Consider the following 27194-nt stretch of genomic DNA (forward strand, 5'->3'; position numbering starts at 1 on the left):
TGATGGGCATTGAGGAGGGCAGTTCTTGGGATGAGCACCGGGTGTTGTATGTAAGCTATGAATCACGGGAATCGATCTCTGAAGTCAAGAGCACACTGTATACACTGTATGTTAGCTAACTTGGCAATGAACTATATTTAAAAAAATCAAATCAAATCAATCAATCAAGAAATAAATACTTTTTAAAAATGAACTGCTAAAAAGACTCGCTTGCCCAAACTCTAGACCTCATCCTCAAGATTTCTTCCAAGGACAAATACAAATCTCAAAAACCTTCTTCACAAATACTAATAACAACAAAATCTCCGGATCTGTCTGTATATTTATGTACGTTGCATCTATTTTGAATATATGGCACTTTCTACCTCTAAGGTATTGCTAAAATTACTTGGTAAAACAATTCTCTTTAACCAGCTTAAAGAAAATTAAGTACTTACATAAACCTAGTATTCATAAAAATTCTCAAAAATGGGGGTGCCTGGCTGGCTCAGTTGGTAAGCAAGCAACTGTTGATCTTGGGGTTATGAGTTCCAGCTCCATGTTGGGTGTAGAGATTACTTAAGTAAAACTTCTTTAAAATTTCTCAAAAATAGAATAAAAACAACCAAAGGGAATTTCAGGTTTATGTGATCTGGGACAAGATTTGGTAATAAAGCTAGTTTATCAGTTTAGTTAAAACAGGCTTGTCTTGGGGCACCTGGGTGGCTCATTCAGTTAAGCATCTGACTTCAGCTCAGGTCATGATCTCACAGTTTGTGAGTTCAAGCCCCACGTCGGGCTCTGTGCATACACTTCAGAGCCTGGAGCCTGCTTTAGATTCTGTGTCTCCCTCTCTGTCTGCCCCTCCCTCCCTCTCTCAAAAATAAATAAACATTTTTTAAAAAGGCCTATCTCTACAGTCATCAACATTAAATATGAAATATTTATTCTACCCAGGTTTACCAAAATAAGCTCATGTTATTGCTGTTACAAAATTTGTCAATAAAAACTTGGTAAATAAAACTTAAAAAAATAAAAAATCAAAGTCAAAAGATTTAAAAAAAATCACAGGCACTTTATGTTTAGGACGCATTTAAAGTATTTAAGGGTAAAAAGTCATAATGTCTACATTTGTCTTTAAATAGTTTAGTATAAAGATAGATGAAACAAAATGTTAACACTGGTTAATTTTAGGAAGTGGCATACGTTTATTACATTCTTCCATTTTTCTACAGGTGTGAAAATTTTCACTAAAAAGCTAAAAAATAAAACAAAACACATGAACAACTGGCGTCAAGACCCCTTCCAGATGCACTATTTGATGAATGGATGACCATTTCTAGTCCCTTCCTTGATGATGTCTGGCATTTGCAGAAAGAATGCTCAAGTCAATGGCATCTGGGAAGAGGTTCCAACAGTCTTCCCTTGATCGTGACCAGCAGCCTTTAGACCTGCCTTTCAAGAAGCTCGCGAGGATTTCAAGCCTCAGTGTCTATGCATGCCTCCTCCAAGAAGACTCACAGACGCTGCTCACAGCCATTCTCTGCCCCCCTCTCCATGGTACCTGTGCCTCTTGCTCTTCCTCCAAAGGAAATATTTCCAGACCAAATGTCCAGCAAAGATCAGTCATGAGGCTAAGAATAGGCAGAGCAGGTGGGTGCCCCTTCATTAGCTGCAGGGGGTTGGGGGGGGTGGGTAGGGGTAGAATTACCTGTCAGGACATGCCTACGCTAACCATCTGCTCTCGCCACGGGTTTCCTAGCACTTGGCTGACCACGAGCAGGGGAGATGGAGAAAGTCACCAGATATTTGCAATACTCTATCCTCTGAGCTTACTTTCCATGGGAAAGGGCCAACTGCCTCCTGGGGACAGCTGTCACTCCACAAATAAGGGGATGGGGGGGTCTTCAAAGAAATGATCACAGCTCTTCTCCAGAATTATCAAGCAGTCATGACAGAATCACAGCAGACTTTTATGTTTATGGCTTTTCTAAGGTAATCTGGAGAAAATGTTTAAGTAGCCTTTCAGACAGGCAACAAAAACTGGAAGATAATCCAAAGGGAGGGAGGGAGGGAAGGAAGGAAGGAAGGAAGGAAGGAAAGAAGGAAGGAAGGAAGAAAAAGAAAATGGGTGTGGGAAGGGGAGACAGGCCCGCTTACATTCTCTTGGTGGTAGCAGCATTTGTAAGATCATTTTGAAGAACAGTTTGGCAATTTGTGAAATGTACAAATATTTGTTCCATCGATCCTACTCCAGATATCTGCCCACAGAAATGTCAACTAAAGCGAGCAAAGATAAAGGTGGGAGCTACCAACAACTCTATTTATCGCAGTAAAAAATTGGAAACAAGCCAGATATCCATCAGTAGGGGCTTGGTTAAATAAACCACAGTCTGAGCTGCCCTGGAAAGGAACTCTGTGGGGCCATTAACAAGAACATGCTAAAAGTATTCCTAGTGTTGTGAAAAGATATTCATGACCGTGGTTAAGTGAAAAAGTAAGTTCTAGAAAAGCAGGTAAGTCAGAGCCCCTTTAAATTTCTCCTTCCTTCATTACTTTTCTTTCCATCCATCCATCCATCCATCCATCCATCCATCCAACACTTAGACTTCTGCGTGTAAAGTCTGTCTGCCTGTCTTTAAATGAACAGAAGAAAACCTGGATAGAAAAGGTTAACTACGAGGTGGAGAGATGGGGAAATGTGAGACCAACGGGGAATGGACTTTTACCTTTTACTTTATATATCTGTGTATTGTTTAAATATTCCTTTTTTTTTTTAGTAAGCATACATTGCTTTTATATTTATTTATTTGTTAAAGTTTATTTATTTACAGGGAGAAAGAGAGAGCATGAGTGCATGCACCTGTGCCCACAAGCAAGGGAGGGGCAGAGAGAGAGAGAGAGAGACAGAGACAGAGAGACAGAGAGAGAGAGAGGATGAGTAGGGGAGGGGCAGAGAGAGAGAGAGAGAGAAAATGAGTAGGGGAGGGGCAGAGAGAGAAGGGGACAGAAAATCTGAAGTGGGCTCCCTGCTGTCAGCAGAGAGCCTGGGGCTTGAACTCACAAACTGTGGGATCATGACCTGAGTCGAAGTTGGGCACTTCACTGACTGAGCCATCTGTCAGCTCAGGTCATGATTTCACAGTCATGGGATTGAGCCCTGCGTCAGGCTCTGCCCTGAGTGTGGAGCCTGCTTAAGATTCTCTCTTTCCCTCTGCCCCTCCCCAGCTCACGTGCTCTCTGTCTAAAATAAAAATAAAAATAAAAATAGACAAACAAATAAATAAAAATAAAACAAACCAAGATTGCCAATAAAGGAAAACAAAGAAGGTTTATCTGCCTTCTGCAAACTGCCTCCGCCATCATTCTGAGTGCTTCGTGCCTCTGCAAGGCAGCCTCCCCCGGCTGACAGCTGTACAGTCAGAGGCAGAACTTCCTGCATACTGCAAGGGCGAGCCTTTGATCCCCTTGGCCCTCAAGGTGGGAGCTGCATTAAGAGACAGGATAAACTGAACACCTCACCCACTCACCCACCCAAATAAAGGGCGGGAGACAGCATGCATTTTGGAATCACAAAGAATCTGATCAGATGGTCCATCCTATCCGGACGAGAAAGAACCACTTATGGTCAGTGTGGGGATTCTGGTTGGCTAAGCTCTGGAAAGAGTCTCATGATCATAAGCACAAGAAAGCCAAGAGCAGGTATAGCTCATTGGTAGAGCATTTGACTGCAGAAGCCAGGATTATTGTTTCAAGAGAGAGGAGACAGCAATGCTGACAGGAAGAACGGCATCCCTGGTGCAATACTGGACCAGAGGCTCTCCCCGAGGGGCACTGTGGAAACCTTCGAGCACCAGACAGCTACAGGCACTTAGTGGGCAGGGACCAGGGAAGCGGGACATCTGCCAACGACAGTCCCACACTGTGCAGAATAGTGCTATGTCTTCTACGTCCCTCTGAACATTCAGAGACTGAATGAATGCCTCAAAATGTGCTGTGATTTCAAGAACTGAGATCTGAACTCCATCTAGTCACTTACCAGAACACTGGAAATTATTACGATGCTACCCTTCATAAACAAGACCCAGATCATCTGCAAGAACATCATTACTTCCTCACTTCCACTGCCCCCACCGACCCCCGCCCAGATCTGATGTTATCCCTACATCACCTATGTCGTTTCCTTCTTTTTCATATCATACACAGGGAAGTTAAATTTGCTATCGTTGCTACTTGTCATTCTAGGGGACGCACATTCTCTGCTCTCTCCTTTTCCCATACTTCTTTCTTATACAGAATGGCTTCTGACTTTCCTTTCCTTGAATCCAAACTTATTTTAAGTAGGTGCCAGCATCTGATTGCTTCATTAGATTTTCTAGGGTAGTGGTGCCCAAGTATTTGCACACTGAAATACATTTAACTTTATTAGACATTATTTTCCTTTTACTTCTCCTTTTTATTTTGAGCCATTATATTGATTTTTTTTAAGTTCTGTATATAGGTAGCATATATATGTAGATTTCAAGAATATATTTCAGGATATTAATGGGGGGGAGGGGCAAAGGGAGAGGGAGAATCTTAAGCAGGCTCCACGCTCAGTGTGGAACCCAACATGGGGCTCGAACCCACGACCCTGGGATCATGACCTGAGCTGACATCAAGAGTCGGATGCTCAACGGACTGAGCCACCCGGGCACCCCTCAGGATAATAATTTAATGTCTGTTATAAAAAAGGAGCATTGGAACCATTAGATCTGAGAGCCATGATGTGGTTTCAAGGGACAAGGATAGCCAAGACAAGGATGAGAGCTGGGGTTCATAGAGTGTCACTTGGGTACAATGAGTCCGAGTCCCCATGAGGTGTAGTTATTACTCCCCCATTAAGTAAGGAAACTAGGTTCTGATTCATGAAATGGCTTCACCAAGGTGAGTTAGGAGCAGAGCCAGGTCCGCTACTGGGCAGTGTGGCACTGGAGCCCATGAGAAAAGTCTGGACTGGCCTGGCTGGGAAAGACCAGAGTGTGGAAGGCACGACAAACAGCAGCCTCTGTACCAACCACGGCCCCCCAACAGTGCTTCTAACATGTCAGAGCTAGATGCCAGCATTTGGTGCCTGGGAGACGTTATATCAAAGTTTCTGACTTCTCTGGAAAAATCAAAGGATCTCATTCCTACATGGCATTTGAGGCTGACGGTTTGTAAAACAGGGCTGTAATCATTCTACTCTCTGTGTTTGCACCCTTTGTTGTGGTGGTGGTGGTTGTATCCACACCCTCTGAATATGACCTTGAAGCTCCTCTATTCTATTTTTCCACCCCTTGGGTCTGTCGCAGCATGCCAACGCCCAGCCAAGACCTCTAAAGGCCTTAGCCTGCCCTGCCCTCTCACCGTCCTTCTCCCTCCCTCCTGCTCTCTCCCTCTCTCTATCCTGTGACCACCGTGTGAACGAGCCTGGGCCACCTGCCAGATGATGAGAGGCTGTACCACCAGAGCTGAGTCAGCTCACGTGTCTCAGATGCACAACAGAGCCCCGCCAAGATCAGCAAAGCTGAGCTTCAGTCGATCACAGGCACGTGAAAGTGCTCGGCCAGGGCTGGCAGAACAGTTTACTGAGCCCGGCTACATTGCTAACAGGCAGCAACGTGAGCCAAACAAATGTTTGTCTTAAGCCATTCCATTCTGGGATGGTCTGCTATATAGCAAAAACTACTTGATAGAGCAACAATCAGTGGAAGGTGGGCTGCAACCGCTCTCTCCACAGGGTCTGTTGGCTCTGGTTGGCCTCAGTCTCCGCTGCTCCCTTTTGCCTCGCACCAGGCACCTTGCTTCCCTCATTTCTGTTATCTGCCTCTCTCCTACTGAAATGTATTTAGTGACGGTTGCAAAAGCCTAAATTTGTTAAGACCCGTGGAAGGATGGATCAAAGGAGGGAGTGAATGTAGGTTTTGAGGGGCAGGGAGGGGCTAGGACATGGGTACTTGAAAAGAAGGCTTCAGGGGGGTTGAGGGCATAAGGTAAGAGAGAGGAGGAGGGGAGGTAGCAGGAGGTTCCATATGAGATACCATCATCTTCAAAGACCTAAATCGAGGCGCCTGGGTGGCTCAGTCGGATAAGCGTCCGACTCCAGACTCTGGCTCAGATCATGATCTCATGGTCCGTGAGTTCGAGGGCTGCGTTGGGCTCTGCGCTGACCATGTGGAGACTGCTTGGGATTCTCTCTCTCCCTCTCTCTCTACCCATCCCTATTGCTTGCTCTCTATCTCTCAAAAAAAAAAAAAAAAAAAAAGAGAGAGAGAGAGAGATCTAAATCTATATACTGTGTTTCTCTTGGGTGTAAAGGGAATATCTAAGCAAGATGAAATGGTAATAACCTTTGTTCCTCCTGCACTATTCTGATTTCCAGAAAATAACCTTCATCTCTCTCCATTTGGTGAGCTTGTCCTGGGGAAGACATAAGCCTTTGTAAAACCGAAAAGAAGCAGGACAATCCCAGGCAAGGAAATATACAAAGGGATGACCAACTTTAATCACAAGAAGCAAATGCAACATGAAACTACACTGAGACACCATTTGTAACCTGTCTCAGAGGCAAATATTCTAAAGTTTAATAACATAGTCTGGTGAGGCTATGAGGAAACAGACACCCCTACCTTGGTCACGGGAATGCAACTTGGTGTAGCCTCTACAGAAGGAAATTTTGCAATAGTATCAAAATTATCCATACATAATTTCTTTGACCTAGCAACCCATGTCTGGAATTTACCTCACAGAAATACCTGTACCTGAGTAAAATGACATATGCTCATAAATAATTACTCAACACTACCTGTAACATCAAAAGAAAAGAAGTAAACCAATGTCCGTTAATAAGAGACCAGTTAGGGGCGCCTGGGTGGCTCAGTCAGTTAAATGTCTGAATCTTTATTTCAGCTCAGGTCATGATCTCACAGTTTGTGAGATCAAGCCCAATGTCGGGCTCTGTGCTGACAGAGCAAAGCCTGCCTGGGATTCATTCTCTCTCTTTCTCTCTCTCTCTCTGTCTTTCCCCCTCTCAGAGCTCTCTCACTCCATCTCTCTCTCTCACTCAACATAAATAAACATAAAAAAAAAACAAAACAAAACAGAGACCAGTTAAATAAACTGGGAAGCAGCCATGTGGTGAAGGATATGCCATTCACAGGATCACACATGTATGTATTGAAATGGAAAGATATTGGGGCGCCTGGGTGGCCCGCTTGGTTAAGCATCCGACTTTGGCTCAGGTCATGATCTCACAGTTCGTGAGTTCGAGCCCCGCGTCTGGCTCTGTGCTGACAGCTCAGAGCCTGGAGCCTGCTTCGGATTCTGTGTCTCCCTCTCGCTCTCTGCTGCTCTCCCACTTGCACTCTGTCTCTCTCTGTCTTTCAAAAATAAATAAACATTAAAAAAAAAATTAAACAAATAAATGGAAAGCTATCCAAGATACAGTGTAAGTGAAAAAAAATACAAACGTTCTTTAAAAAGGCAGTAAAATGATAGTATATATTTGTATTTGCTTGTGTTCGCACATAGGAACTTTGCAAAGATCCATAAGCAATTTCAAAGTGGCTACCTTAATGCTGGGGCTGGGAGTAGGACTTGGGTAGAGGAAGGGACAGGGTTGGGAAGAATTTTTGGCTGCCTAAATGTGGATGCTTTTAAGTTTCTGAACCATAACTGCTATCCATCCAAAATTTTAATTAAAAAAAAAATACTTGTTCTCTACATATTTCCTTCTAGAGCTTCCACCCGCTGGGGCCAGCTCTGGGCAGTGAAGCCACCCAGGGCAGTTCTGATCCTGTTTCATGGGACAGTCTTCAGCTATCTGGAGAGAGGCCCTCCCGGGTGATACAAACCAGCTTCATGCCACTGCCATCCTGTCCCACAGCCCGTAATTCCGACCGTCTCACTGCCCTTCCTACGGTAGACACGAGTGCTGTTCGCCACATGTTTCTGTTCTTCCACCTCTGGACACATGGCAGGGTAGAAGCCCTGGCCTCCTGGTGGTCGGATGAAGCCACGTGATTAGTTCTGGCCCACGGATCACGAGAGCTGATAGAGACCATTTCTGGTCGGGAGCATTTAATTACCAGCATTAGACCCTTCAGAGCTCTTTTCCCTTTGTCACAGTTACTGGCAATAATCCAGAGAGTGGCTCCCATCAAGCTTGGGCCCCAGTGTGAGGATGACACAAACAAGGGCCTCAAGTCAACCGCAGTGGCGCATAAGGAAGGCAGAAACCTTTGCTGTTTGAAGCCGCCAAGAGCGGGGGTGGGGGGGGGGGGGGGGTGGGGGGGTGGGAGTGTTTGTCTCTGCAGCCTCGCCTGACTGAGACACTCCTGAAGCAGCGTGAGCGGCACCAAGGAGGGGTGAGACCTTAACGGCTCCTGACCTTGGAGTCAATGGCAGCGGAAGCGAGTGCTCACTGGTCATGCTACTTACACCACTGCCTCAATGATGCCCTGGATCTCTCGCTGCAGCTCTGGCTCCTTCCGGTAGGTCTCCACCAGCAGCAAGGCCTGGTCGTAGCTGGCGCAGTAGACCTTATAGACTCGCTCCAGCTCCTCTTGGAATTCCAGGAATAAGTTGCCTGGTGATGAAAGAGCGACAAGAAACCCTCAGAGGCATGTCTGTCCGCACCCTTGCTTGGGACACGGAGGTGTTGAGAGAGACAGCTAAGCCCTCGGCTCGGGAGTGAGGCTGCCAGGCCTAACCAGCTTTGTCACTTTAGGCACGTTCACGCTTCTTCCTGAGCTTCCGTTTTTTCATCTCACGCTCAAAAGGCTGCTAGAAGGATTAAGTGACAGGGTGATACAGGGCTCAGGCTGGTGCACTGTGAGTCTTAATAAATGGTAGGTATAATTATGGCAACGATATTAATAATTCCCCTATCTGTACAGTGCTTTACAGTTCATAAAACACACTCGTGTTACAGCTTTACAACTGTATCTTGACAATTACTGTGTGTGGCAAGTACAACTTCAAACCCCCAGTTTACAAAGACACACTATAGCAAGCAGAGCATACACATGGACTCTGGAGTCAGAGAGAACGAGGGCCAGATCTCCGGTCAACCCTTCCCCAAGGGCACACCCTAGGGCAAGTACTTGACCTCCTGGACCCTCCATTTTTTCACCGATAGATTGGAATAAAAATAGCATTCACTTCCAATTGTCTTTTTATGAGGATTAAATCAAATAACACATGTAAAAACACCTGACACAAACTTTACTCACCAAATATGTACCGACTGCTTATTTATGGACTATATGCCAGGCACTCTTCTAAGCTCTGTGAACAAAACAAAGCCCCTGCCTCATGGAGCTTATATTCTAGTGGGGAAGAGAGACAGTAAATAAATATGTTATATTCGTCACATTGAATATATGACGTTATACTGATTCTTGTTACCAAGAATCAAAACAAAACATTAGAAAGTAGTAGGAGAGCTATTTAAGGAAGGCCTCCATGAAGATGTGCATGCTTATCAGAGACCAGAAGCACATGGCCCTGGGAGTGTGTGGTGGGAACAGCAATCCAGGTTTAGGGGGAAAAAATCCAAAGGGCTTCAGACAGGAGAGCACTTGGCATAAGGGCAAGAGCAAGAGGGGGAAGAATAGCCAGAGCAGAGTGAACGAGAGCAGAAAGCAGAGAAAATAAACAGAAAACACAAGTCAGATCCCAGAGGGCCTCAAAGTAAGTAGGTAAGGTGGGATAAGGGGTTTGGATTTTATTCTAATTCTAATGGTGGTAAGAAGCAACCAGAGGGGTCTGAACAGGGGCGATCTGCTTTCTGTTTTAAATAGATTACTATAGTGCTCAATTTCAGCAGGACATATACCAAAGTTGGAATAATATGGAGAAGGTTAATGCACAAGAATAAAAGGCAAGTCTGTGAAGCATTCCAAATTTTTAAATCAGAAATTTATGAGGTTGGTTACTGCAGCAGGTGGATGGAATGGGGTGGAAAGAATGAGGGAACAGGATAGGATAGTAGGGATGAGAGGGAACATGGACTGGATGGACTGGAATTGTAGGTATCGGTACGAACTCATGGTCTTAAATATATAAAGATAGATAGATAGATAGAAAGAAAGAAAAGATAGAGATAGAAAGAAATGTAGATAAGTGCATATGCACACATTAGTATACACACTTATATTTCCCAGCTCTATTAGTTGAGAGGGTAATGACACCCCAGGGGCAATGAGCATACCTAGAGCCTAGAACTTGGTGTCTAAATACCATTCTGCCAAAATGGGAACCAGGGCTCCTAGGAGAAATGGCTGATTCCAAGGATGGGACAGGGAAGTACAAGATGAACCTGGAACGTCTTGTGGTGTCCGAAAGTAAGGGTGTACTCAAAAATTGTTGGAGGCATACAGAAAGGACACAGGAGCCAATGTGAAGGAGCTCTCAATGGCCAGCACTGGTATAATCTGAGCAAGAAAATCATGATGGTGCTGGATTCTGACTCGTGGAATAAAGTAAATGTCCCAGAGCCCGTACTGATATAAATAACTGAATAAATGAGTGGGCAAGAAAGGACAGTTTGTACTTATAGAAAAATTGCCATTAATAAATGTAGAAGGAATAAGGGAAATAGAAAATTACCACAAGAACACCAGTAGTAATTACTGCAGGGCAGAACCACTGATGGATGCTAAAATTAATGCTTACTTAAAATTAAGTTTGAAATGAAATAGAACATTTGTATAATATAAAAGTTTTTCTCCATATTTACTAATTGTAAGGGAAAACTAGTAACTTTGTAGAGGAAAAACACAGAAGACACTATCTTCTATCAATCATGTGATCAAAATTAACAATATTTTAAGTAATAACATATAGAAACATCATGTGCCCCTGTTCTGAGCCACTAAGAAGGACAGGACGTTAACCATGATCTTATTGCCAAAAATGTCCAACCTCAATTTAAGAATGAAATATAAAGTGTTTATAATATATTTATAATTTATAAAATATAAATGATACATATATAAAATTTTACAAAATCTATAAAATCTTTTTAATTTTAACAACTGAAAACCTCAAATTGAGGGATATACTATAAATCTGGCTTGGACTTTCCGAAGTGTTATGGTCCCAAAAGACAGACAGACTAAAGAAGTCTAAGGCAACATCACAATAAAATGAAATGTGGTACCCTAGGTTAGATCCCGGGCCAGAAAAAGGACGTTTATAGGTATGCTGTCAAAATGTGAGTGAGGTTAGGAGAGTCAATAGTGTTACAATGCTGTTAATTTCCTGGTTTCAACATCTGTACTGTAACTGAGATGTTAAAATTAGGGGACGCTGTATCGAGGGTTATTTAGGACCTCTGCATTATTTTTGCCACTTTTCTGTAAGTCTAAGCTGATTTTAAGATTCATTTTTTAAGATTTAAAAAGTTTAAAAAGAATTTTGAAGACATTATGCTGAAGGCCAAACACGATAGGACAAATTATTGTAGGATCCCCCTTTTGTGAGTTACCTAGAGTAGTCAAATTCACAGAGACAGAAAGTAAACTAGAAGTGACCAGGGGCTGGTTATTATTTGATGGGTACAGAGTTTCAGTTCAGGGTGAGGAAGTAGTTCCAGAGAAGGGCAGTACTTATGGTGGCACAACAATGTGAAGGTACTTAACGCCATTGGACTCAAATATGCGTAAAATGGTACATTTCATGCTGTGTGTATTTTACCACTATAGAAAAAAGTTTAAAAGTGAGTTTTAAAATGGGGCACCTGGGTGGCTCAGTTGGTTGAGCGTCCAACTTCGGCTCAGGTCATGATCTCCCGGTCCGTGAGTTCAAGCCCCGCGTCGGGCTCTGTGCTGACAGCTCGGAGCCTGGAGCCTGTTTCAGATTCTGTGTCTCCCTCTCTCTCTGCCCCTTCCCTGTTCATGCTCTGTCTCTCTCTCTGTCTCTCAAAAATGAATAAACGTTAAAAAAAATTTTTTTTAATAAAAAATAAAAAAGTGATTTTTAAAAAACCCTGCACAGAAAGGTTTATAACGGTTTTATTTATAACTGCCTAGACTTGGAAGTTACTAAAAATGTACTTCAGGAAGTAAATGCATAAACTGTGCTATGTCCATACAATGGAATATCATTCAGTGATTAAAAAAAGAAAAAGGAAAGAAATGAGCTATCTAAACAGGAAAAGGAGAAAGCTTAAATGCACATTGCTAAGTGAAAGGAGCCACTCTGTGAAGGCTGTGTACTGCACGACTCCAGCCATAGGACACTCTGGAAAAGGCAAAACTATGGAGACAGTAAAAAGATCAGTGTTTTTCCCAGGGGGGAGGGGAGGGAGAGGGATGAATAGGAAGATTTTTAGAGCAGGGAAACTACAAAATTCTGGGGCTGGGGGAATGGGACTATATGAGAATTCTCTGTACGTTCCACTTAATTTTTCTGCAAACCTGAAAGTACTCTAAAAAGTAAAGTCTATTCATTAAAAAAAAGATCTATACTAGCTGTAGTATGTTGAGACTAAACTAGGAGTTAAAAGCGGTGATAGGAATGGCTGTGAGAACGCTAGCTACCTCAAGTACCCACAAGAGTCTTTGGTTGTCCATCTAGGGGGAAGTGGCGAGGATGAAGACAAATGTATTAGCCACGAAAGTGGGTGGGGAGCCGTGGACCACAGGAAGCCCAGCTGACCCTACTGTCTGCTGAAGGTACAGGTTGGGCCCCTGACCTCGACCAAGCCCGCCACGGGGTCACATGGGGACACACGGGCTGGTGCCTAGCCCAGCGTGGTCCAGCCCTCGGCAAAGACGCCCACAGTGAGACTGCCACCCAGGACCGGTCCTCCTCTCCAATGCTGGTCCAGCCAATCTCCAGAGAGAACTCCCTCAGGAGAACCCCCAGAAGGAGGGGGAACAGGGGAAAGAGTACACAAAGCTGCAGCCAGGGAGAATCTGCATGCCGGGAGATCAGCCAACTGCAGAGATCATCCCTGCAAAGAGACAGCCTGGGCATAGCCTTAAAATCTAGGGCGGTTCCCACATTCTCCTGAACCTGGGTGCGTCGGCAGGCATGTGACTGAGAGCAAAGAAACCGTATCAGAGCCAGTGTGACCAGGACAGGGGCATTCCAGTAACTGAATGGCAGAGGAAGGCAAACTCCCAGAAAGCAGAGCTAGCCAAAGGAGCAGCAATGCCAGGAATAGGAAAGTAAAGACTTAACTTCTTTCCCTCTTGTCCTGTGGTCACAGATTGCAAAGAAGTCACAGTAGTGAAAAAGTTCCTCCCAGTATCAAAAGAATACTCTGCCGAGACCTAGGATCAGTCAGAAAGGGAAAAAAAAAAAGGGAGGCAGGATGGTCAAGAGTTAGGACTCTTGTTCTGCCTTGACAAGCCCTGTCACTTGGGTCTCAGGTTCTTCTTTAGTAAGATGGGGACAGTAAAAATAGTCATCAGCAAGTAACAACAATGTGAAATGAAAGAGCTCGTACGTGTTAGGTAATCAGAGTCGCGGCTGGCACATTTCAAAGAGGCAAAAACTGAGGCTCAGAGACATGAAGGGACTTGTGGGTGACACAGCTTTGCCAGTCAAGACTCCAAACCGTTAGACCTGCACTGCCCAGATACAGCAGTCACCATCCACATGTGGCTTTTGGGCACTTGAAATTTCAGGATCCCAAGTGAGATGTGCTGTCAACGTAAAAGACACCGATTTCAAAGGCTTAGGACCAAAAAAAAAAAAAAGTAAAATATGTCATGAATAATTTTTATATTGATTGTATGTTGAAATGTTAGTCTGCGGACATACTGGGATAAAATCAAATATATCGTTAAAAGTAACTGCACCTGCTTCTTCAAGTTTTTTCAAATGTAGCTTCTCAAAAGTTTTGAAATAAATGTGTGTCTGGAATGACATTTCTATTGGACTGCAATGAGCTACAGCATGGTGTCCTGTCGTGAGACCACCCTGGGAGGGCCCCCTGGGAACGTCAGAGTTGTGTTGGAATCGTTCGTAATGACAGGGGACCTAAGTCATCTGTGAGGAAAAAAGCCTGTTAAAGACAGTCATGCTTGAGGCCCAAACTCTTAAAATGCTGTGGCTACAGGATTGCGAGAAAGGCGATCCTAGCATAGCAAGGCGTGGGGGCTGGACTGGGAATAAAGAGCTGGCAGGAGCCAGGGCAGTCTTGACCCTGCACATAATGCACCAAAGAGAAGAAAAGCCACATGGATTCTTTGTGCCTCTTTTTTTGCTAACCACAATGGGCAGTGGACGAGGAGGCTATTCTGTGTAGACTCTACAGTCAGGAAACAGGACTGCCAAATTAGAGGGGGAAAAATATAGGAATACATTTCAGTGGAATTTAAATTTCGGGTAAACAATGAATAAATTTTTGGTATAAGTATATCCCGAAGGTTGCATGGGACATCCTGATACTAAAAAAAATTACTCACTGGTTATCTGAAGTTCAAATGTAATTGGGTACCTGTAGGGGTGCCGGGTGAGTGCCCAACTCTTGATTTCGGCTCGGGTGGTCGTCTCACGGTTCATGGGTTCGAGCCCTGCGTCAGGCTCTGTGCTGGCAGCATGGAGCCTGCATGGGATTCTCTCTCTCCCTCCCTCTCTGCCCCTCCCCTTGCTTGAGTGTGCTCTCTTTCTCTCTCTCCCTCTTTCTCAAATATATAAATATGTAAGTATAAAAAAAAGATATGTTAATTGGGCACATGTATTTTATCTGGCGACTCTACTAGGAAGGCAGGGAATGGAGTTGTCACCAGGTGTGGTCGGGAAACAAAGTGACATCCTGACTCTGACTCTTTGCTGCCAGTCAAGCAGGAAGGCAGAGACTGGCAGGCAAGGACCCTTAAACAAGGCACCACATCAAACCTCAAGCCCATAGCAACAGAAGAACCTAACCTCAGAGTCTGCAGCCCCTTAAGAGTGTCTTTGGCCTGAGGCTATACTGATTCCCACTCAAGCAGGTGGTGATTAGTAACAGAAACAAGGACAAAATGATAAAAGTTGAGAATAGCTTCCCAGGTACTTTAAAAAAAAAAAATCTTGTTCTTTAATTTTGTATTCATCCTTCTTTTTTAGGAAATAGTAACTCATTCACTTTGCTGTTTTAATAAGGAACTCTATTTTCTTTTCTTTTATTTTATTTTTTATTTTATTTTTTTTTTTAATGTTTATTTATTTTTGAGACAGAGAGAGACAGAGCATGAACGGGGAGGGTCAGAGAGAGAGAAACACAGAATCCAAAGCAGGCTCCAGGCTCCGAGCTGTCAGCACAGAGCCCGACGCAGGGCTCGAACTCACGGGCTCGAACTCACAGACCGTGAGATCATGACCTGAGCCGAAGTCGGACGCTTCACCGACTGAGCCACCCAGGCGCCCCAGGAACTCTATTTTCAAGGGAAGAATAAACACGCGACACACAGGCTTTAATCCCATATCTGCTACATTGAAGCTATTAGGGGCAGTAGTTGAGAGCGCTGGCTCTGGAGACCAACTGCCCGAATTCAAATAGCGGCTCCGTCATTAGCCAAATGACCTTGAGCAGGTTAGTTCCTCTCTCTGTGCCTCTGTTTCCTCAACTGCACAATGAGATGACAGCAGCTACCTTTCGGGGTGGTTGTGAAGATTAAATGAGTTAATACATGTACATCAGGACAATGCTAAGCATTTAGTAAACACTCAGAAAGTAGGATTTCTACAAAATTTGTATATTTGTGGGGCGCCTGGGTGGCTCAGTCATCTAAGCATCTGACTCTTGGTTTCGGCTCAGGTCATGATCTCGCGGTTTGTGAGTTCGGGCCCCGTACTGGGCTCTCCGTGCTTCGGATCCTCAGTCCCCACCACCCTCTCTCTGCCCCTTCCCCCTCACACTCTGTCTCTGAAATAAACATTTACAAAAATAATTATAAACACATTTTTTAAAAATTGGATGTTTGTTATTTTTAAGCCCCATCATGTCTAGGAAAGGGTAGAAGATTGGGGATGTAAAAGGCCACTAGGGTGGTCACGGTGCTGGGTGTCCCCCCCCTCCTCCTCTCCTCTGCCTTTCCCCAACTCCACTCAAAAACCCCTGACCTACAAGTTTGGTCAAGTGACCCCAGGGCAGCAGATGAGAAGAGAATGAGGGACACGGGTGTGAGGTTTATACCCCCTTGTCCCTCCTTCTTCATGCCCTACAGTCATCCTAACCGTTCCAGAATGAGTACACTCCCACCATCTCTCAGCTGGGCGACAGGAAGGCTCCCGCTGGTCTCATGGTTCCACTGTCGCCACCCCCTCACAACCCACTGTCCACAAGGGCCAAAGAGGTCTTTGAAAAGCATGAATCGGACCATATAACCTTCTCGCTCAAAACTGGCCAATGGTTTCTCATCACACTCGGAGTAAAATCCAAACTCCTTACCATGGCCTAGAAGGCCCTACGTGATTTGGTCCTTCTCTGCCTCTTCCACCTTATCCCCTAACACACACTCCTCACTAATTTCCCTGGAGCCACGCCAGCCTTCTTTCCATCCGTCCTCCAAACATTCTAGGCTCGTCCCTGTCTCAGGGCCTTTGCACAGCCACTCTCTCTGCTCTCCCTCCAGATCTCAGAGCTGTCTCCTTCCCAATAGTCAGGTCTCAGCTCAAATGTCCCCTTCTCAGGAGGACTGCTCTCATGCCCCAAAGTTACTACAACTGTTTCTTTTCTTCAAATTACAAATTGTTACCTAAAATTCTCTTATTTATCTGTTTATCTTCTGTCACTTTAACTTGCCAGACCTTTCAGAGTGGGAACGTGGACTCGCTTGTTGATACTGTGATGCCAGCACACAGCACAGGAATCGGCAGGTGCTCAGTAAATAACTGCGTCTAGTAAATAATGAAAAGCTCAGCCAGGCCACTGACCCATTAGTTCCTCCCTGTCTCTGGGCCCCGGTCTTCTCTTCTGTAAAGTGATGGGACTGGGCTGGATATTATCTGAGAGTCCTACCAGCTCTGACACGCTGTGTTTCAGGAATCCCCAAAAGAAGCTCCCATTGATCTGCATTTCCCTGGAATTCTGGAGGCAGTTCAGCAATGCCCACATGCTGAGGACAATTCCGTGGGAATCTGAGGCTGACAGCTGCCTTGTCTTTTGCTTACCAATTGAGTGCACTTGTTCGTCTTCCCTGGATGCTGTCTCTTGGAGATCGTGAAGAAATCTGCTGTTCACTTCAATGACATCATCGATGTTTGAGAACAGGACATCCAGGTCTCCCTGGGGCAGCTAGAAGAAACAAAGGAGCCATAGGAGTCTCTGGGATTTGGGTTGAGTGGCTCTATTCACGGGCTTTGGAGAGCAGTCCAGAACATTCACACCATTAGGGGCCTATGACTCTTGGGGAGACCACCCCAGTGGAATGTCTGCAAGGCTTAGAAAAATTTTATAAATTAGGTATAAATTAGGTCCTCTTATCACTCTGGGAAAACAGGAAGGGATGGAGTGCTCAGCATGGAATGAAAGCTGAACTGGGTTTTTTCCCCCTAGATTTGCTGGCAGCTATCATTTTTCTGCTCTCAGTTTCCCCATCTGTCATATAAGGGTGGGAAGCTGGACTTCCTTCCAGCTCTGATATACTTGGCCCCCACCACCATTACCTTGAGATGTATTCTGAACTCCAGCCACTATTAACTGGTGGTACCACCGTGAGACAGAATGCAGAACATCTATATATGTGCACAGGCACATACAGGACACTGTGTGTGTGTGTGTGTGTGTGTGTGTGTGTGTGTGTGTCTATCCTGAATGCAAAATCAAGTAGGAAAAGCTAACTGTAGAAAAATATCTAGAGTAGGCTCTTATTTTTGTTAGAGTAAGTAACAATCTATATTTTTTGTTTAATGCCTACAGAGAAAAACCCTCATTTCTGGAGGGTAAAATATGAGAGGCCTTTCACCTTCCACATTTCCTACTTGAGTATTTCATTCATTCAAGAAAAAATGAACTGAAGCCTAATATTTATGTGTCCAGAACTGGGGGATATATTGAACTAAACAGGCATTGCCCTAACTCAGCTTACATGCTAAGGGATTCTTAAAATCTTATAAAGAGAGCCTGTATTATTTCTGAAATCAGGAGAAAAAAAGATGTAAAAACCCATCATAGTGAAAACTTCTCCAGGTTACCATCTCCTAAATGAGACAATTAGAATATAGGTCAGTTTTGGGAGCGCCTGGTGGGGCTCGGTCAGATAACCATCCAACTCTTGATTTCAGCTCAGGTCATGATCTCACAGTTCATGAGTTCGAGCCCGTTGTCAGGCTCTGCACTGACAGCAAGGAGCCTGTTTGGGATTCTCTCTGCCACTCCACCTTCCCCCCCACCCCCACCCTACCCCCTCTCTCTGCCCTCTCCCCTCTGCTCACATGCACACACACTCTCTCTCAAAAATAAACACATAAACATTTTTTTTAAAAATAGTATAGGTCACTTTAAGCAATCTGTTCTAAATCTGATAAAGGGCTATTTTATCCATTAGCTCACTTAATTCTCTGAGGTGATTACTCCTCTCCATTCAGCAGATGAATACACGGAGGCTTCAATGTGTTAAAGGCTTTGCTGGAGGTAGCATGGCCTCCAGCATAAAGGGAAGTACCAGGGCTCACATCCAGGTGACTTCACGCCCGCCACGCCTTCCCCTCCATCAAGCCTGCCCCAGGAAGAGACGTGCGGTCTCAGAAGCCAGGCCCCACGTTTGCCCCTGTAAAGGGAGGCTGTGTGCAGCCCCACCCAGGTACCTGCTGCAGGCGGCTCCTGATGTCTGAGGCACAGAGCTGGAGCATGTGCAGGTAGGAGGCCTCGGTGTCAATGAGCTCTCTGACAGCCAGCCTCTGATGCAGCAACCATCTGTCCCCAGAGTCCCGACCTTCTCCGTCGGGACTCCCTGTACTGGAGGACGGCTCATCAGTCCCATGTTCAGCCATGTCAGCAGGTTCTAGGAAAGGCAAACATATCCCAACTCACTTCCGGGAGCTCTGCTGGAACATGCTGTCTCTAATCCAAAGACAACTATTCATCAAGTGGCCTAAAAACATCTCTAGCTTACATACTGCAAGATGAACTATGTGTTAGCATTTGTGGGCAGTATCTGAATAATCTTAAAAGGCAGAACGCAGCTCAGATCATTGTTGACATTTTCCAGGATCCAGATAATGTGCTTGCCTAGCTTTTCTTCTATTCCACCCCCCTCCACCCCCAGCTCTTGACCCAGATTTATTTATCTGGTTCAGCCAAGTCTATCGCACCCTCTATCCCAGGGATTGCCTCCTTTCTACCCCCACTACCTCATTCAGGCCTCACAACCCATCCCCTGGGCTATCTCCACAGCCTCTAGGAGTACCTTTCCAAATCCAAACCCCTCTCCCTCCTGCTGCTCCCCACACCCATTCATCCTGGATGTGCTTCCAGTTTAAACTTCCTGAATCCAAGCTTGTGATCACGGCGTTCCATGCTGTGAGGCTTTAGCAGCTCCCTGCTGCTCTGGGGTCCGGCTCCAACCTCATTTTTCCCTTTCACAGACATTCTCAGCAAAAGAGAGCTACGTGCTTTCCTCCATGTGTGCACACTCACTTCCTGCCTCTGTGCTTTTGCACCTGCTGTGCCCCCCTCCCAGGACACTATCCTTGGACATTCATCCTCCCTAAGGCCTTTCCTGATCCTCCCAGCCAGATGGAATTTCCCTCATTGAAACTCCCATGACCCCTTTATCTCTAGGTTTAAAAGTACAAATGGCAATACTGTGGACAACACAGCCTGAAAACCCCCTACTACAAAACACGCAGAAATGCTGGATCAGGTATAACCAACTTCCTTTTCATGGCCTGGTGGGGCTTGCAAGAGAATAAAGGGAATAGCAGGACCCCCAAATAGAGGGAACTAGAAACCAGAGCAGGAGCAGCTGGGGCCCAAAGTGGAGAGGGCATAGCCAAACTCGGTGAACCAGGGACTTCGGTGCTCGTGTTCAGGCTGGAGCAGGAGACAAGCTTCTTCACAGAACTGGGACACCAAAAGACTCCAATGAAATGGTGCATCAAAAAAAAAAAAAAAAAAAAGTCTCCCACTCACACAGAAGATGAGGTCATCTTGGTCTGGGTCCAACAGAAGACCAAAAAAAAATCCCCTCTGAAAATTCGTAAAAGTAGCCCTGCCTTCACTGGGCTTTAGGTTCAAAGTGATATTACACATGTGGTCCAAGTAACCCAAAGCTGTGAAATTAACAGAAACAGTTGTAGACCAATGCTATTCTGAGTGCCCATGGAAAGTTAATGTCTCCATGGGAATGCAAACTGGTGCAGCCACTCTGGAAAACAGTATGGAGGTTCCTCAAAAAATTAAAAATAGAACTACCCTACGACCCAGCAATTGCACTACTAGGCATTTATCCACGGGACACAGGTGTGCTGTTTCGAAGGGACACATGCACCCCCATGTTTATAGCAGTACTAGCAACAATAGCCAAAGTATGGAAAGAGCCCAAATGTCCACCGATGGATGAATGGATAAAGAAGATATTCTGGTGATCAAATGTGAGAGCAGCCAAGGAAATCCGCAGACAGGTGAAGGAAAATCCTAGGATTGACTGTTGGCTACAGGCAGATGGCAAACAGTTCAAATTAGAGTATTTTAGAAAGTAATAGAATATCTTTAGAATAGATGTATTGAATTGGTAGAGAGTATGGTGTTTCTTTAGGGGATAATCACATAGATCATACATACAAAACTAAGAGGCAAACCGAAGAACAAATACAACACAGTTGTTAAAAAAAACTGTGCAGAAAAAATGAAAGTAATTGTATGTTACCGCCTGGTTCAGTTATAAATACAATTTACACACATTATAATACAAGTGATGTAATTAATATTATGTATAACTATACTGGGAGAATACGATAATGGGAGGGGTATACATGTGTAATGGCAGGGGAGTAAAAACAAAAACCAAAAACCTAAATCCTCATCTTCCATAGCAGAAAGTCAAAGAACAATACCTAAATCAAAAGCTCAAGAATTAACAGTACATACATGCTATTTAAAAACAAGGAAGTACAAAGACAAAACAAAACAAAACAAAAAAACAAGGAAATAAAGTTTTAAATAATCAGTGAAAAATGATAGAAGGAATTGCCTGGTCATGCCTGGGTCAGGAAGGAAATAGAATAAGCTGTTTTTCATAATAAACATTGGAGAATCATCTGTTTCTGTTTCTCATAACAAATATACAACCACCCATCTCTTTAGATTATATGCTTTCATCGCTTTAATATGAACTAAAAACTAAATGTAAGAAAAAGTGAGAGTTCCTCAATTTTGCTGGATATTAATATTCAAAAATAAAGCATATTACTGTATATGCCAACAATATATTTTAAATGCAATTTAAAGATAAAAAGGTTTGATAATATAATAAAGACAAATATTATTTATTCCTTCTGAAATATCTTAATTTAACAAAAGATATATAAGATCTTCATGAAAAAAATTATAAAACTTTATTGAACTTACTGAATTGAAGAAACAATTGTAAGTAGGGATACACTATGTTCATAGATAGGAAGACTCAATATCACAAAGAAAAGAAAAAAATTTTCCCCAACCAGATTCAATTCCAGTTCCAATGAAACTCCTAACAGAGTTTCACTTTTTGCTTTTTTGCTAAAACACAACAAGATAATTCTAAAACATATATGGAAGAGTAAAAGGCTAAGACTGGCTAAGGCAATCCTGAAGAACAAGGTGGGGGACCTGTCCTATGAGCTATCTAGAACTACTTGAAAGCCAATAGTAATTAAAAACGATGGTGTTGATACAGGGCAAACACATTAGTAGGACAGATTAGACAGCCCAGAAATAGACCACAATAAAAATGGAAACGTTTTATATGACGTAAGTATAAGTCACTGAGAAAAGGATGGTCATAGGATAGGCGGCCTCCCATATAGAAAAATAAACAAATGTAATCCCATATCACACTCAAATAAACTCCAGATGGTTAAAGACCTAAAGGTCAAATATGAAACTCTAAAATTCTTAGAAGAAAACATAGAAAAAATATTTTTATATTTTTGTTTATTTATTTTGAGAGAGGGAGAGAGTACATGTGTGCCCCGCGGGGAGGGACACAGAGAAAGGGAGAGAGAGAATCCCAAGCAGGCTCCACCTCAGCTTACAGCCCAGTTCGGGGCTGGATCCTACAACTCTGGGACCATGACCTGAGTTGAAATCAAGAGTCAGACACTTAACAGACTGAGCCACCTAGGCGCTCCCATAGGAAAATATTTTTATGCTCTCTGAGGATTTCTTTGACAAGACATAAAAGAAACCCCAAAAGAAAAGATTGGACAAGACTGATAAATCTGATGACAGTAATATTGAAATGTTCTGTTCATCAAACAATTCTACAATCAAAAGGAAAAGAGATGCCTCCAACCAGAAGATATTTGTGATGAATGTAACCTGCAAAAAGTTGAATTATCTACACTACATAAAGAACCTTCTATGAATCACTAAAGCCAGGCAATTTAAAAGAAAAGCAGGGGCGCCTGGGTGGTGCAGTCGGTTAAGCGTCCGACTTCAGCCAGGTCACGATCTCGCGGTCTGTGAGTTCGAGCCCCGCGTCAGGCTCTGGGCTGATGGCTCGGAGCCTGGAGCCTGTTTCCGATTCTGTGTCTCCCTCTCTCTCTGCCCCTCCCCCGTTCATGCTCTGTCTCTCTCTGTCCCAAAAATAAATAAAAAACGTTGAAAAAAAATTTTTAAAGAAAAGCAAAGCATACTGTTGCACATACAATATATTGGTTCATTCAATGTCAATGTTAACCTCCTCCTATTAAGTCATCCTGTAATACTGAAATTGGACAGCTAAACCCCAGCTTCCTTGCAGCTAACATTCCAACACGCGTTTTCAGCCCCACCAATCAGATGGTCTCACGTGAGCACTGAGTTTAGAACTGAGCTAAGTAAGAAGAGAGGTGATGCTTGAGATATCCATTTAATGGGGCAGGTACTGCACGGTTTAAAGTCATCAATTCTGGCAAAAGATTGTGGCTAAAGTCATGGAATTCTGAAGCCAGCAGTAGGGCCAGCAGCATCCCAATTCTCTAATTTCCTGATTGTTGCAGAGGGTAGCAATGCCTCTGGAGGGGCGTTCCTGTAGCATGGCCTTGGGATTCATTCCTAGTGGCCTATTTCTGTGGTCTGCTTGTCCAGCCGCTCTGCTGCTATGGTAAGCACCTAATACACTCTTTTAAATACCCGACTGGTTAAAACAGAATGACTTGTGTTCTCTCCAACTAAACTGCGGATGATAGAGGTGTGAATAGGTATTGACAAAAGAAATTAAAATGCCTAATACACGGGGCAACTGGGTGACTCAGTCATTTAGCATCCGACTGTGGCTCAGGTCATGATCTCACAGTTCATGAGTTTGAGCCCCACATCAGGCTCTGTATTGACAGCTCAGAGCCCGAAGCCTGCTTCGGATTCTGTGTCTCCCTCTCTCTCTGCCCCTCCCAACTCAGGCTCTGTCTGTCTCTCTCCCTTTCTCTCTCTCTCTCTCAAGAAAAAACATTAAAAAAACATTTTTTTAATGCCTAACACACGAATGAAAAGACTCACTTGTGGGGCGCCTGAGTGGCTCAGTCAGTTAAGCATCCAACTCTTGATTTCAGCTCAGGTCAGGGTCTCACAGTCCTGAGATCAATCCCCGAGTCGGGCTCTGTGCTGAGAGTGGAGCCTGCTTGGGAATCTCTTTCTCTCTCTCAAAATAAATAAATAAACATTTTAAAAAGAAGAAAAGATTCCCTAGTAACTAGGCAAATATGAATAATTAAAACTGCCATGAGATACCATTTCATGCTCATCAGATTGGCAAAATATAAAAATGGTGAGACTGTAGGTGAATGGGGAAGTCTCACGTACTGATACGGTAATGTAAAATTATTACAACCACTGCAAAGAGCAATTTGGCAACGACTAGAAAAGTTAAAAATGCTCACAGTGTCAGGCCAATCAGTTCTACTCCTAGATATATCCTGTCTTCAAGAAACTTCTTCACATATACACAAGAAATGGACACAAGAATGTTCACTCTAGCACTGCTGATAATGACTGGAAATTAGAAACTATCTCAATGTCCATCAACAGGAGAGTGGGTAAATAACTTGTAATATATACATATCATGGAATTCTGAACAACAGTGAAAATGAACAAACTATAAATTCATGTATCAACATGGATAGCCTCACAAACACTGTAAAGAAATGGAAAAAAAAGAAAGTTCTAGAAGGGGGGTGGGGTTGAAAGAAAGTTCCAGAAGGGCACATAGATTATAATACTATTTTCTAAAATTTAAAATACGTAAAACAATGCTAGATAGTGTTTAGAGATATATACATATGGAACACCACTATTAAAAATTTTGTGGAAGTGGGGCACCGGCGTGTCTCAGTCGGTTAAGCATCCGACTTCCGATCAGGTCATGATCTCACAGTTCGTGGGTTCACAGTGGGCTCTCTGTGAACAGAGCCCACTTCAGCTCCTCTGTCTCCCTCTCTCACTGCTCCTCCTCGGCTCACATTCTCTCTCATTTCTCAAAAATAAATAAACATTTAAAAAATTTTTTTAAATTTTTGTGGAAGTGATTAGCAATAAATTCAAATGGTAGTAACCTCTGGAAAGGGAAGCAGAGAAACAGAATTTAAGACAGTATCCAAAATGACTTAATGGCATCTGAGGGTTTGGGGTTTTTTAAGTTAAGCTTTTAATTTTGAGATAGAGATTCACATGCAGTTGTAATAAGTAATACATTGGTTCCATGTACCCTTTACCCAGTTTCCTCAATGGTAACATTTTGCAACACAATCTCATAGCAGGATACTGGCATTGATACAAGGGTCCCTTTTCACCCAACCCCAGGTGCCTGGGTGGCTCAGTCGGTTAAGCGTCCAACTTTGGCTCAGGTCATGATCTTACGGTTCTTGAGTTCGAGCCCCACGTCGGGCACTGTGCTGACAGCTCAGAGCCTGGAGCCTGCTTTGGATTCTGTGTCTCCCTCTCTCTCTGCCCTCCCCCGCTCATGCTCTGCCTCTCTCTCTCTCTGTCAAAAATAAACATCAAAAAAAAAAAAAAATTAAAAGAAATCAGTTCTCCATTTCTATAATCCTGTCATTTTAAGAATGTATGTAAACAGGGGCGCCTGGGTGGCGCAGTCGGTTAAGCGTCCAACTTCAGCCAGGTCACGATCTCGCGGTCCGTGAGTTCGAGCCCCGCGTCGGGCTCTGGGCTGATGGCCCGGAGCCTGGAGCCTGTTTCCGATTCTGTGTCTCCCTCTCTCTCTGCCCCTCCCCCGTTCATGCTCTGTCTCTCTCTGTCCCAAAAAAAAAAAAAAAAAATTGAAAAAAAAAAAAAAAAAAAAAAAAAAAAAAAGAATGTATGTAAACAAAATCATTATAGCGTGTAAGCTTTTTAGGACTGACTATTCAATCAGCACAATTCCCTGGAGATTCCTGTAAACCGTTGAATGTATCAACAGTTCCTTCCTTTTTATTGCTGAGGACCTGAGAGGTTCTAGTTACTTAAAAATAATGAAGCACATATGGCAAAAATGTTAAAATTAAACATAGATAGATGGTAAGAACATGGTATTTGTTGCACTGTTCTTTGTTTTTTTTTTTCTGGATGGTTAAAATATTTCCTAATATTTAAAATGGCACACATCCCATTTAAACTTGCACTTGGTTATTTAGGGTCATTTAGGACCAGGCCTCATCTTCCTGGCCAGACACTAAGCACTTAGAGACAAGATAAACACCCATTCACCTCGTGTCCCCCCCGTGCCTCACAATACTGAAGACACTTGCGGATGTCAGTGGTCCTTTGGGAGGCATGAGTAGCAGCAGAAATTTCTGTCCTGGGCCATCAGATATTATGTAAACTGACTGCAGAGAGCAATGGGCCTAGAAAGTTCTCGGAATGCATCTGTCTGGTGCACAGTTCTGTTCCAGCTTCTGAACACTGCCTGTGGCCTGCTGACCTGTCCCTGGCCTGATCCGCTGACACTCACTACCCAGAGCATAGGTTCTCTAGAAAGATCCCAATAGGATTTCAGGAGAACTACTCAGGTTCTACTACTCAGAACTCTTGCTAAATAAACAAAAAGCACAAATAATACTTTATAGAGAACTGCTAACTATTTAAAATGGCATTAATTTGCACTTAGGTTAATTGAAATCTAGACCTCCAAGCAGGCCTGGCAAAACCTCTCTGGAACAGCATTTTGTTATCTCTTATAGTCTGTGTAATGGAAAGGAACACACTTTTATTTCTTTAAAAATATATTACTTGGCAATGAAAAGGAAGGAAGTACTCCTGATACGTGCTCCAACATGGATGAATCTTGAAAACATTATGCTAGAAGTCAGTCAAAGAAATCAGTCATAAAGGACCACCTATTTTATGATTTGGTTTATGTGAAATGTCCAGAACAGGCGAATCTGTAGAAACAGAAAGCAGATGATTGATTTCCTAGGCTGAAGGGATAGGGATATTGGTGGCTATGGGGTACAGGGTTTCTTTTAGGGATGATGAAAATGTTCTAAATTTATCGTGGTGATGGTTGCACAACTCAGTGAATATACTAAAAACCATTGATTTGTGCATCCTCGATGGGCGAATTATATGATACATATTATATCTCAATAAAGCTGTCACCAAAATAACATTAACTATTGGCAAGGATGTGGGCAAACTGGGTCTCTCATATATTACTGGCAGGAATATAAAGGGGTACAGCCACTCTGGAAAATAGTTTATCAGTTTCTTTAAACACGAAACATACACAGGGGCACCTGGGTGGCTCAGCTGAGCGTCCAACTTCGGCTCAGGTCATGATCTCACGGTTCACGGGTTCAAGCCCCGCATCAGGCTGTATGCTGACAGCTCAGAGCCTGGAGCCTGCTTCGGATTCTGTGTCTCCTTCTCTCTCTTCCCCTCCCCCACTTGTGCTCTGTCTCTCTCTGTCTCTCAAAAATAAATAAATGTTAAAAAAAAGAAAAGAAAAGAAAAGAAAAAGAAACACTTAGCAGCAATCATACCTCAGGGCATCTATCCCAGAGAAAGAAAACTTAAGTCCATACAAAAACCTGTCCACAAATGCTCGTAGAAGTTTGATTTGTAATAGCCAAACTGGAA

General features: G+C 43.6%; 1 protein-coding gene across 2 annotated transcripts in view; it reads right to left on the reverse strand.

The window, feature by feature from the left end:
* ARHGEF37 (Rho guanine nucleotide exchange factor 37) overlaps positions 1-27194 on the reverse strand; it is a 54896-nt gene that overhangs the window by 18421 nt on the left and 9281 nt on the right. For both annotated transcript variants that reach the window (XM_049648036.1, XM_049648035.1), the window contains exons 2-4: positions 18748-18944; positions 17113-17236; positions 8440-8587 (exon numbers count right to left, since the gene is read on the reverse strand). In XM_049648036.1, the coding sequence (XP_049503993.1) occupies positions 8440-8587; positions 17113-17236; positions 18748-18933 (458 nt within the window). In that variant the 5' untranslated portion in view covers positions 18934-18944. The remainder of the gene's footprint in view (positions 1-8439; positions 8588-17112; positions 17237-18747; positions 18945-27194) is intronic.

Source organism: Panthera uncia, assembly GCF_023721935.1.
Source record: "Panthera uncia isolate 11264 chromosome A1 unlocalized genomic scaffold, Puncia_PCG_1.0 HiC_scaffold_17, whole genome shotgun sequence".
Taxonomy (NCBI): Eukaryota; Metazoa; Chordata; class Mammalia; order Carnivora; family Felidae; genus Panthera; species Panthera uncia.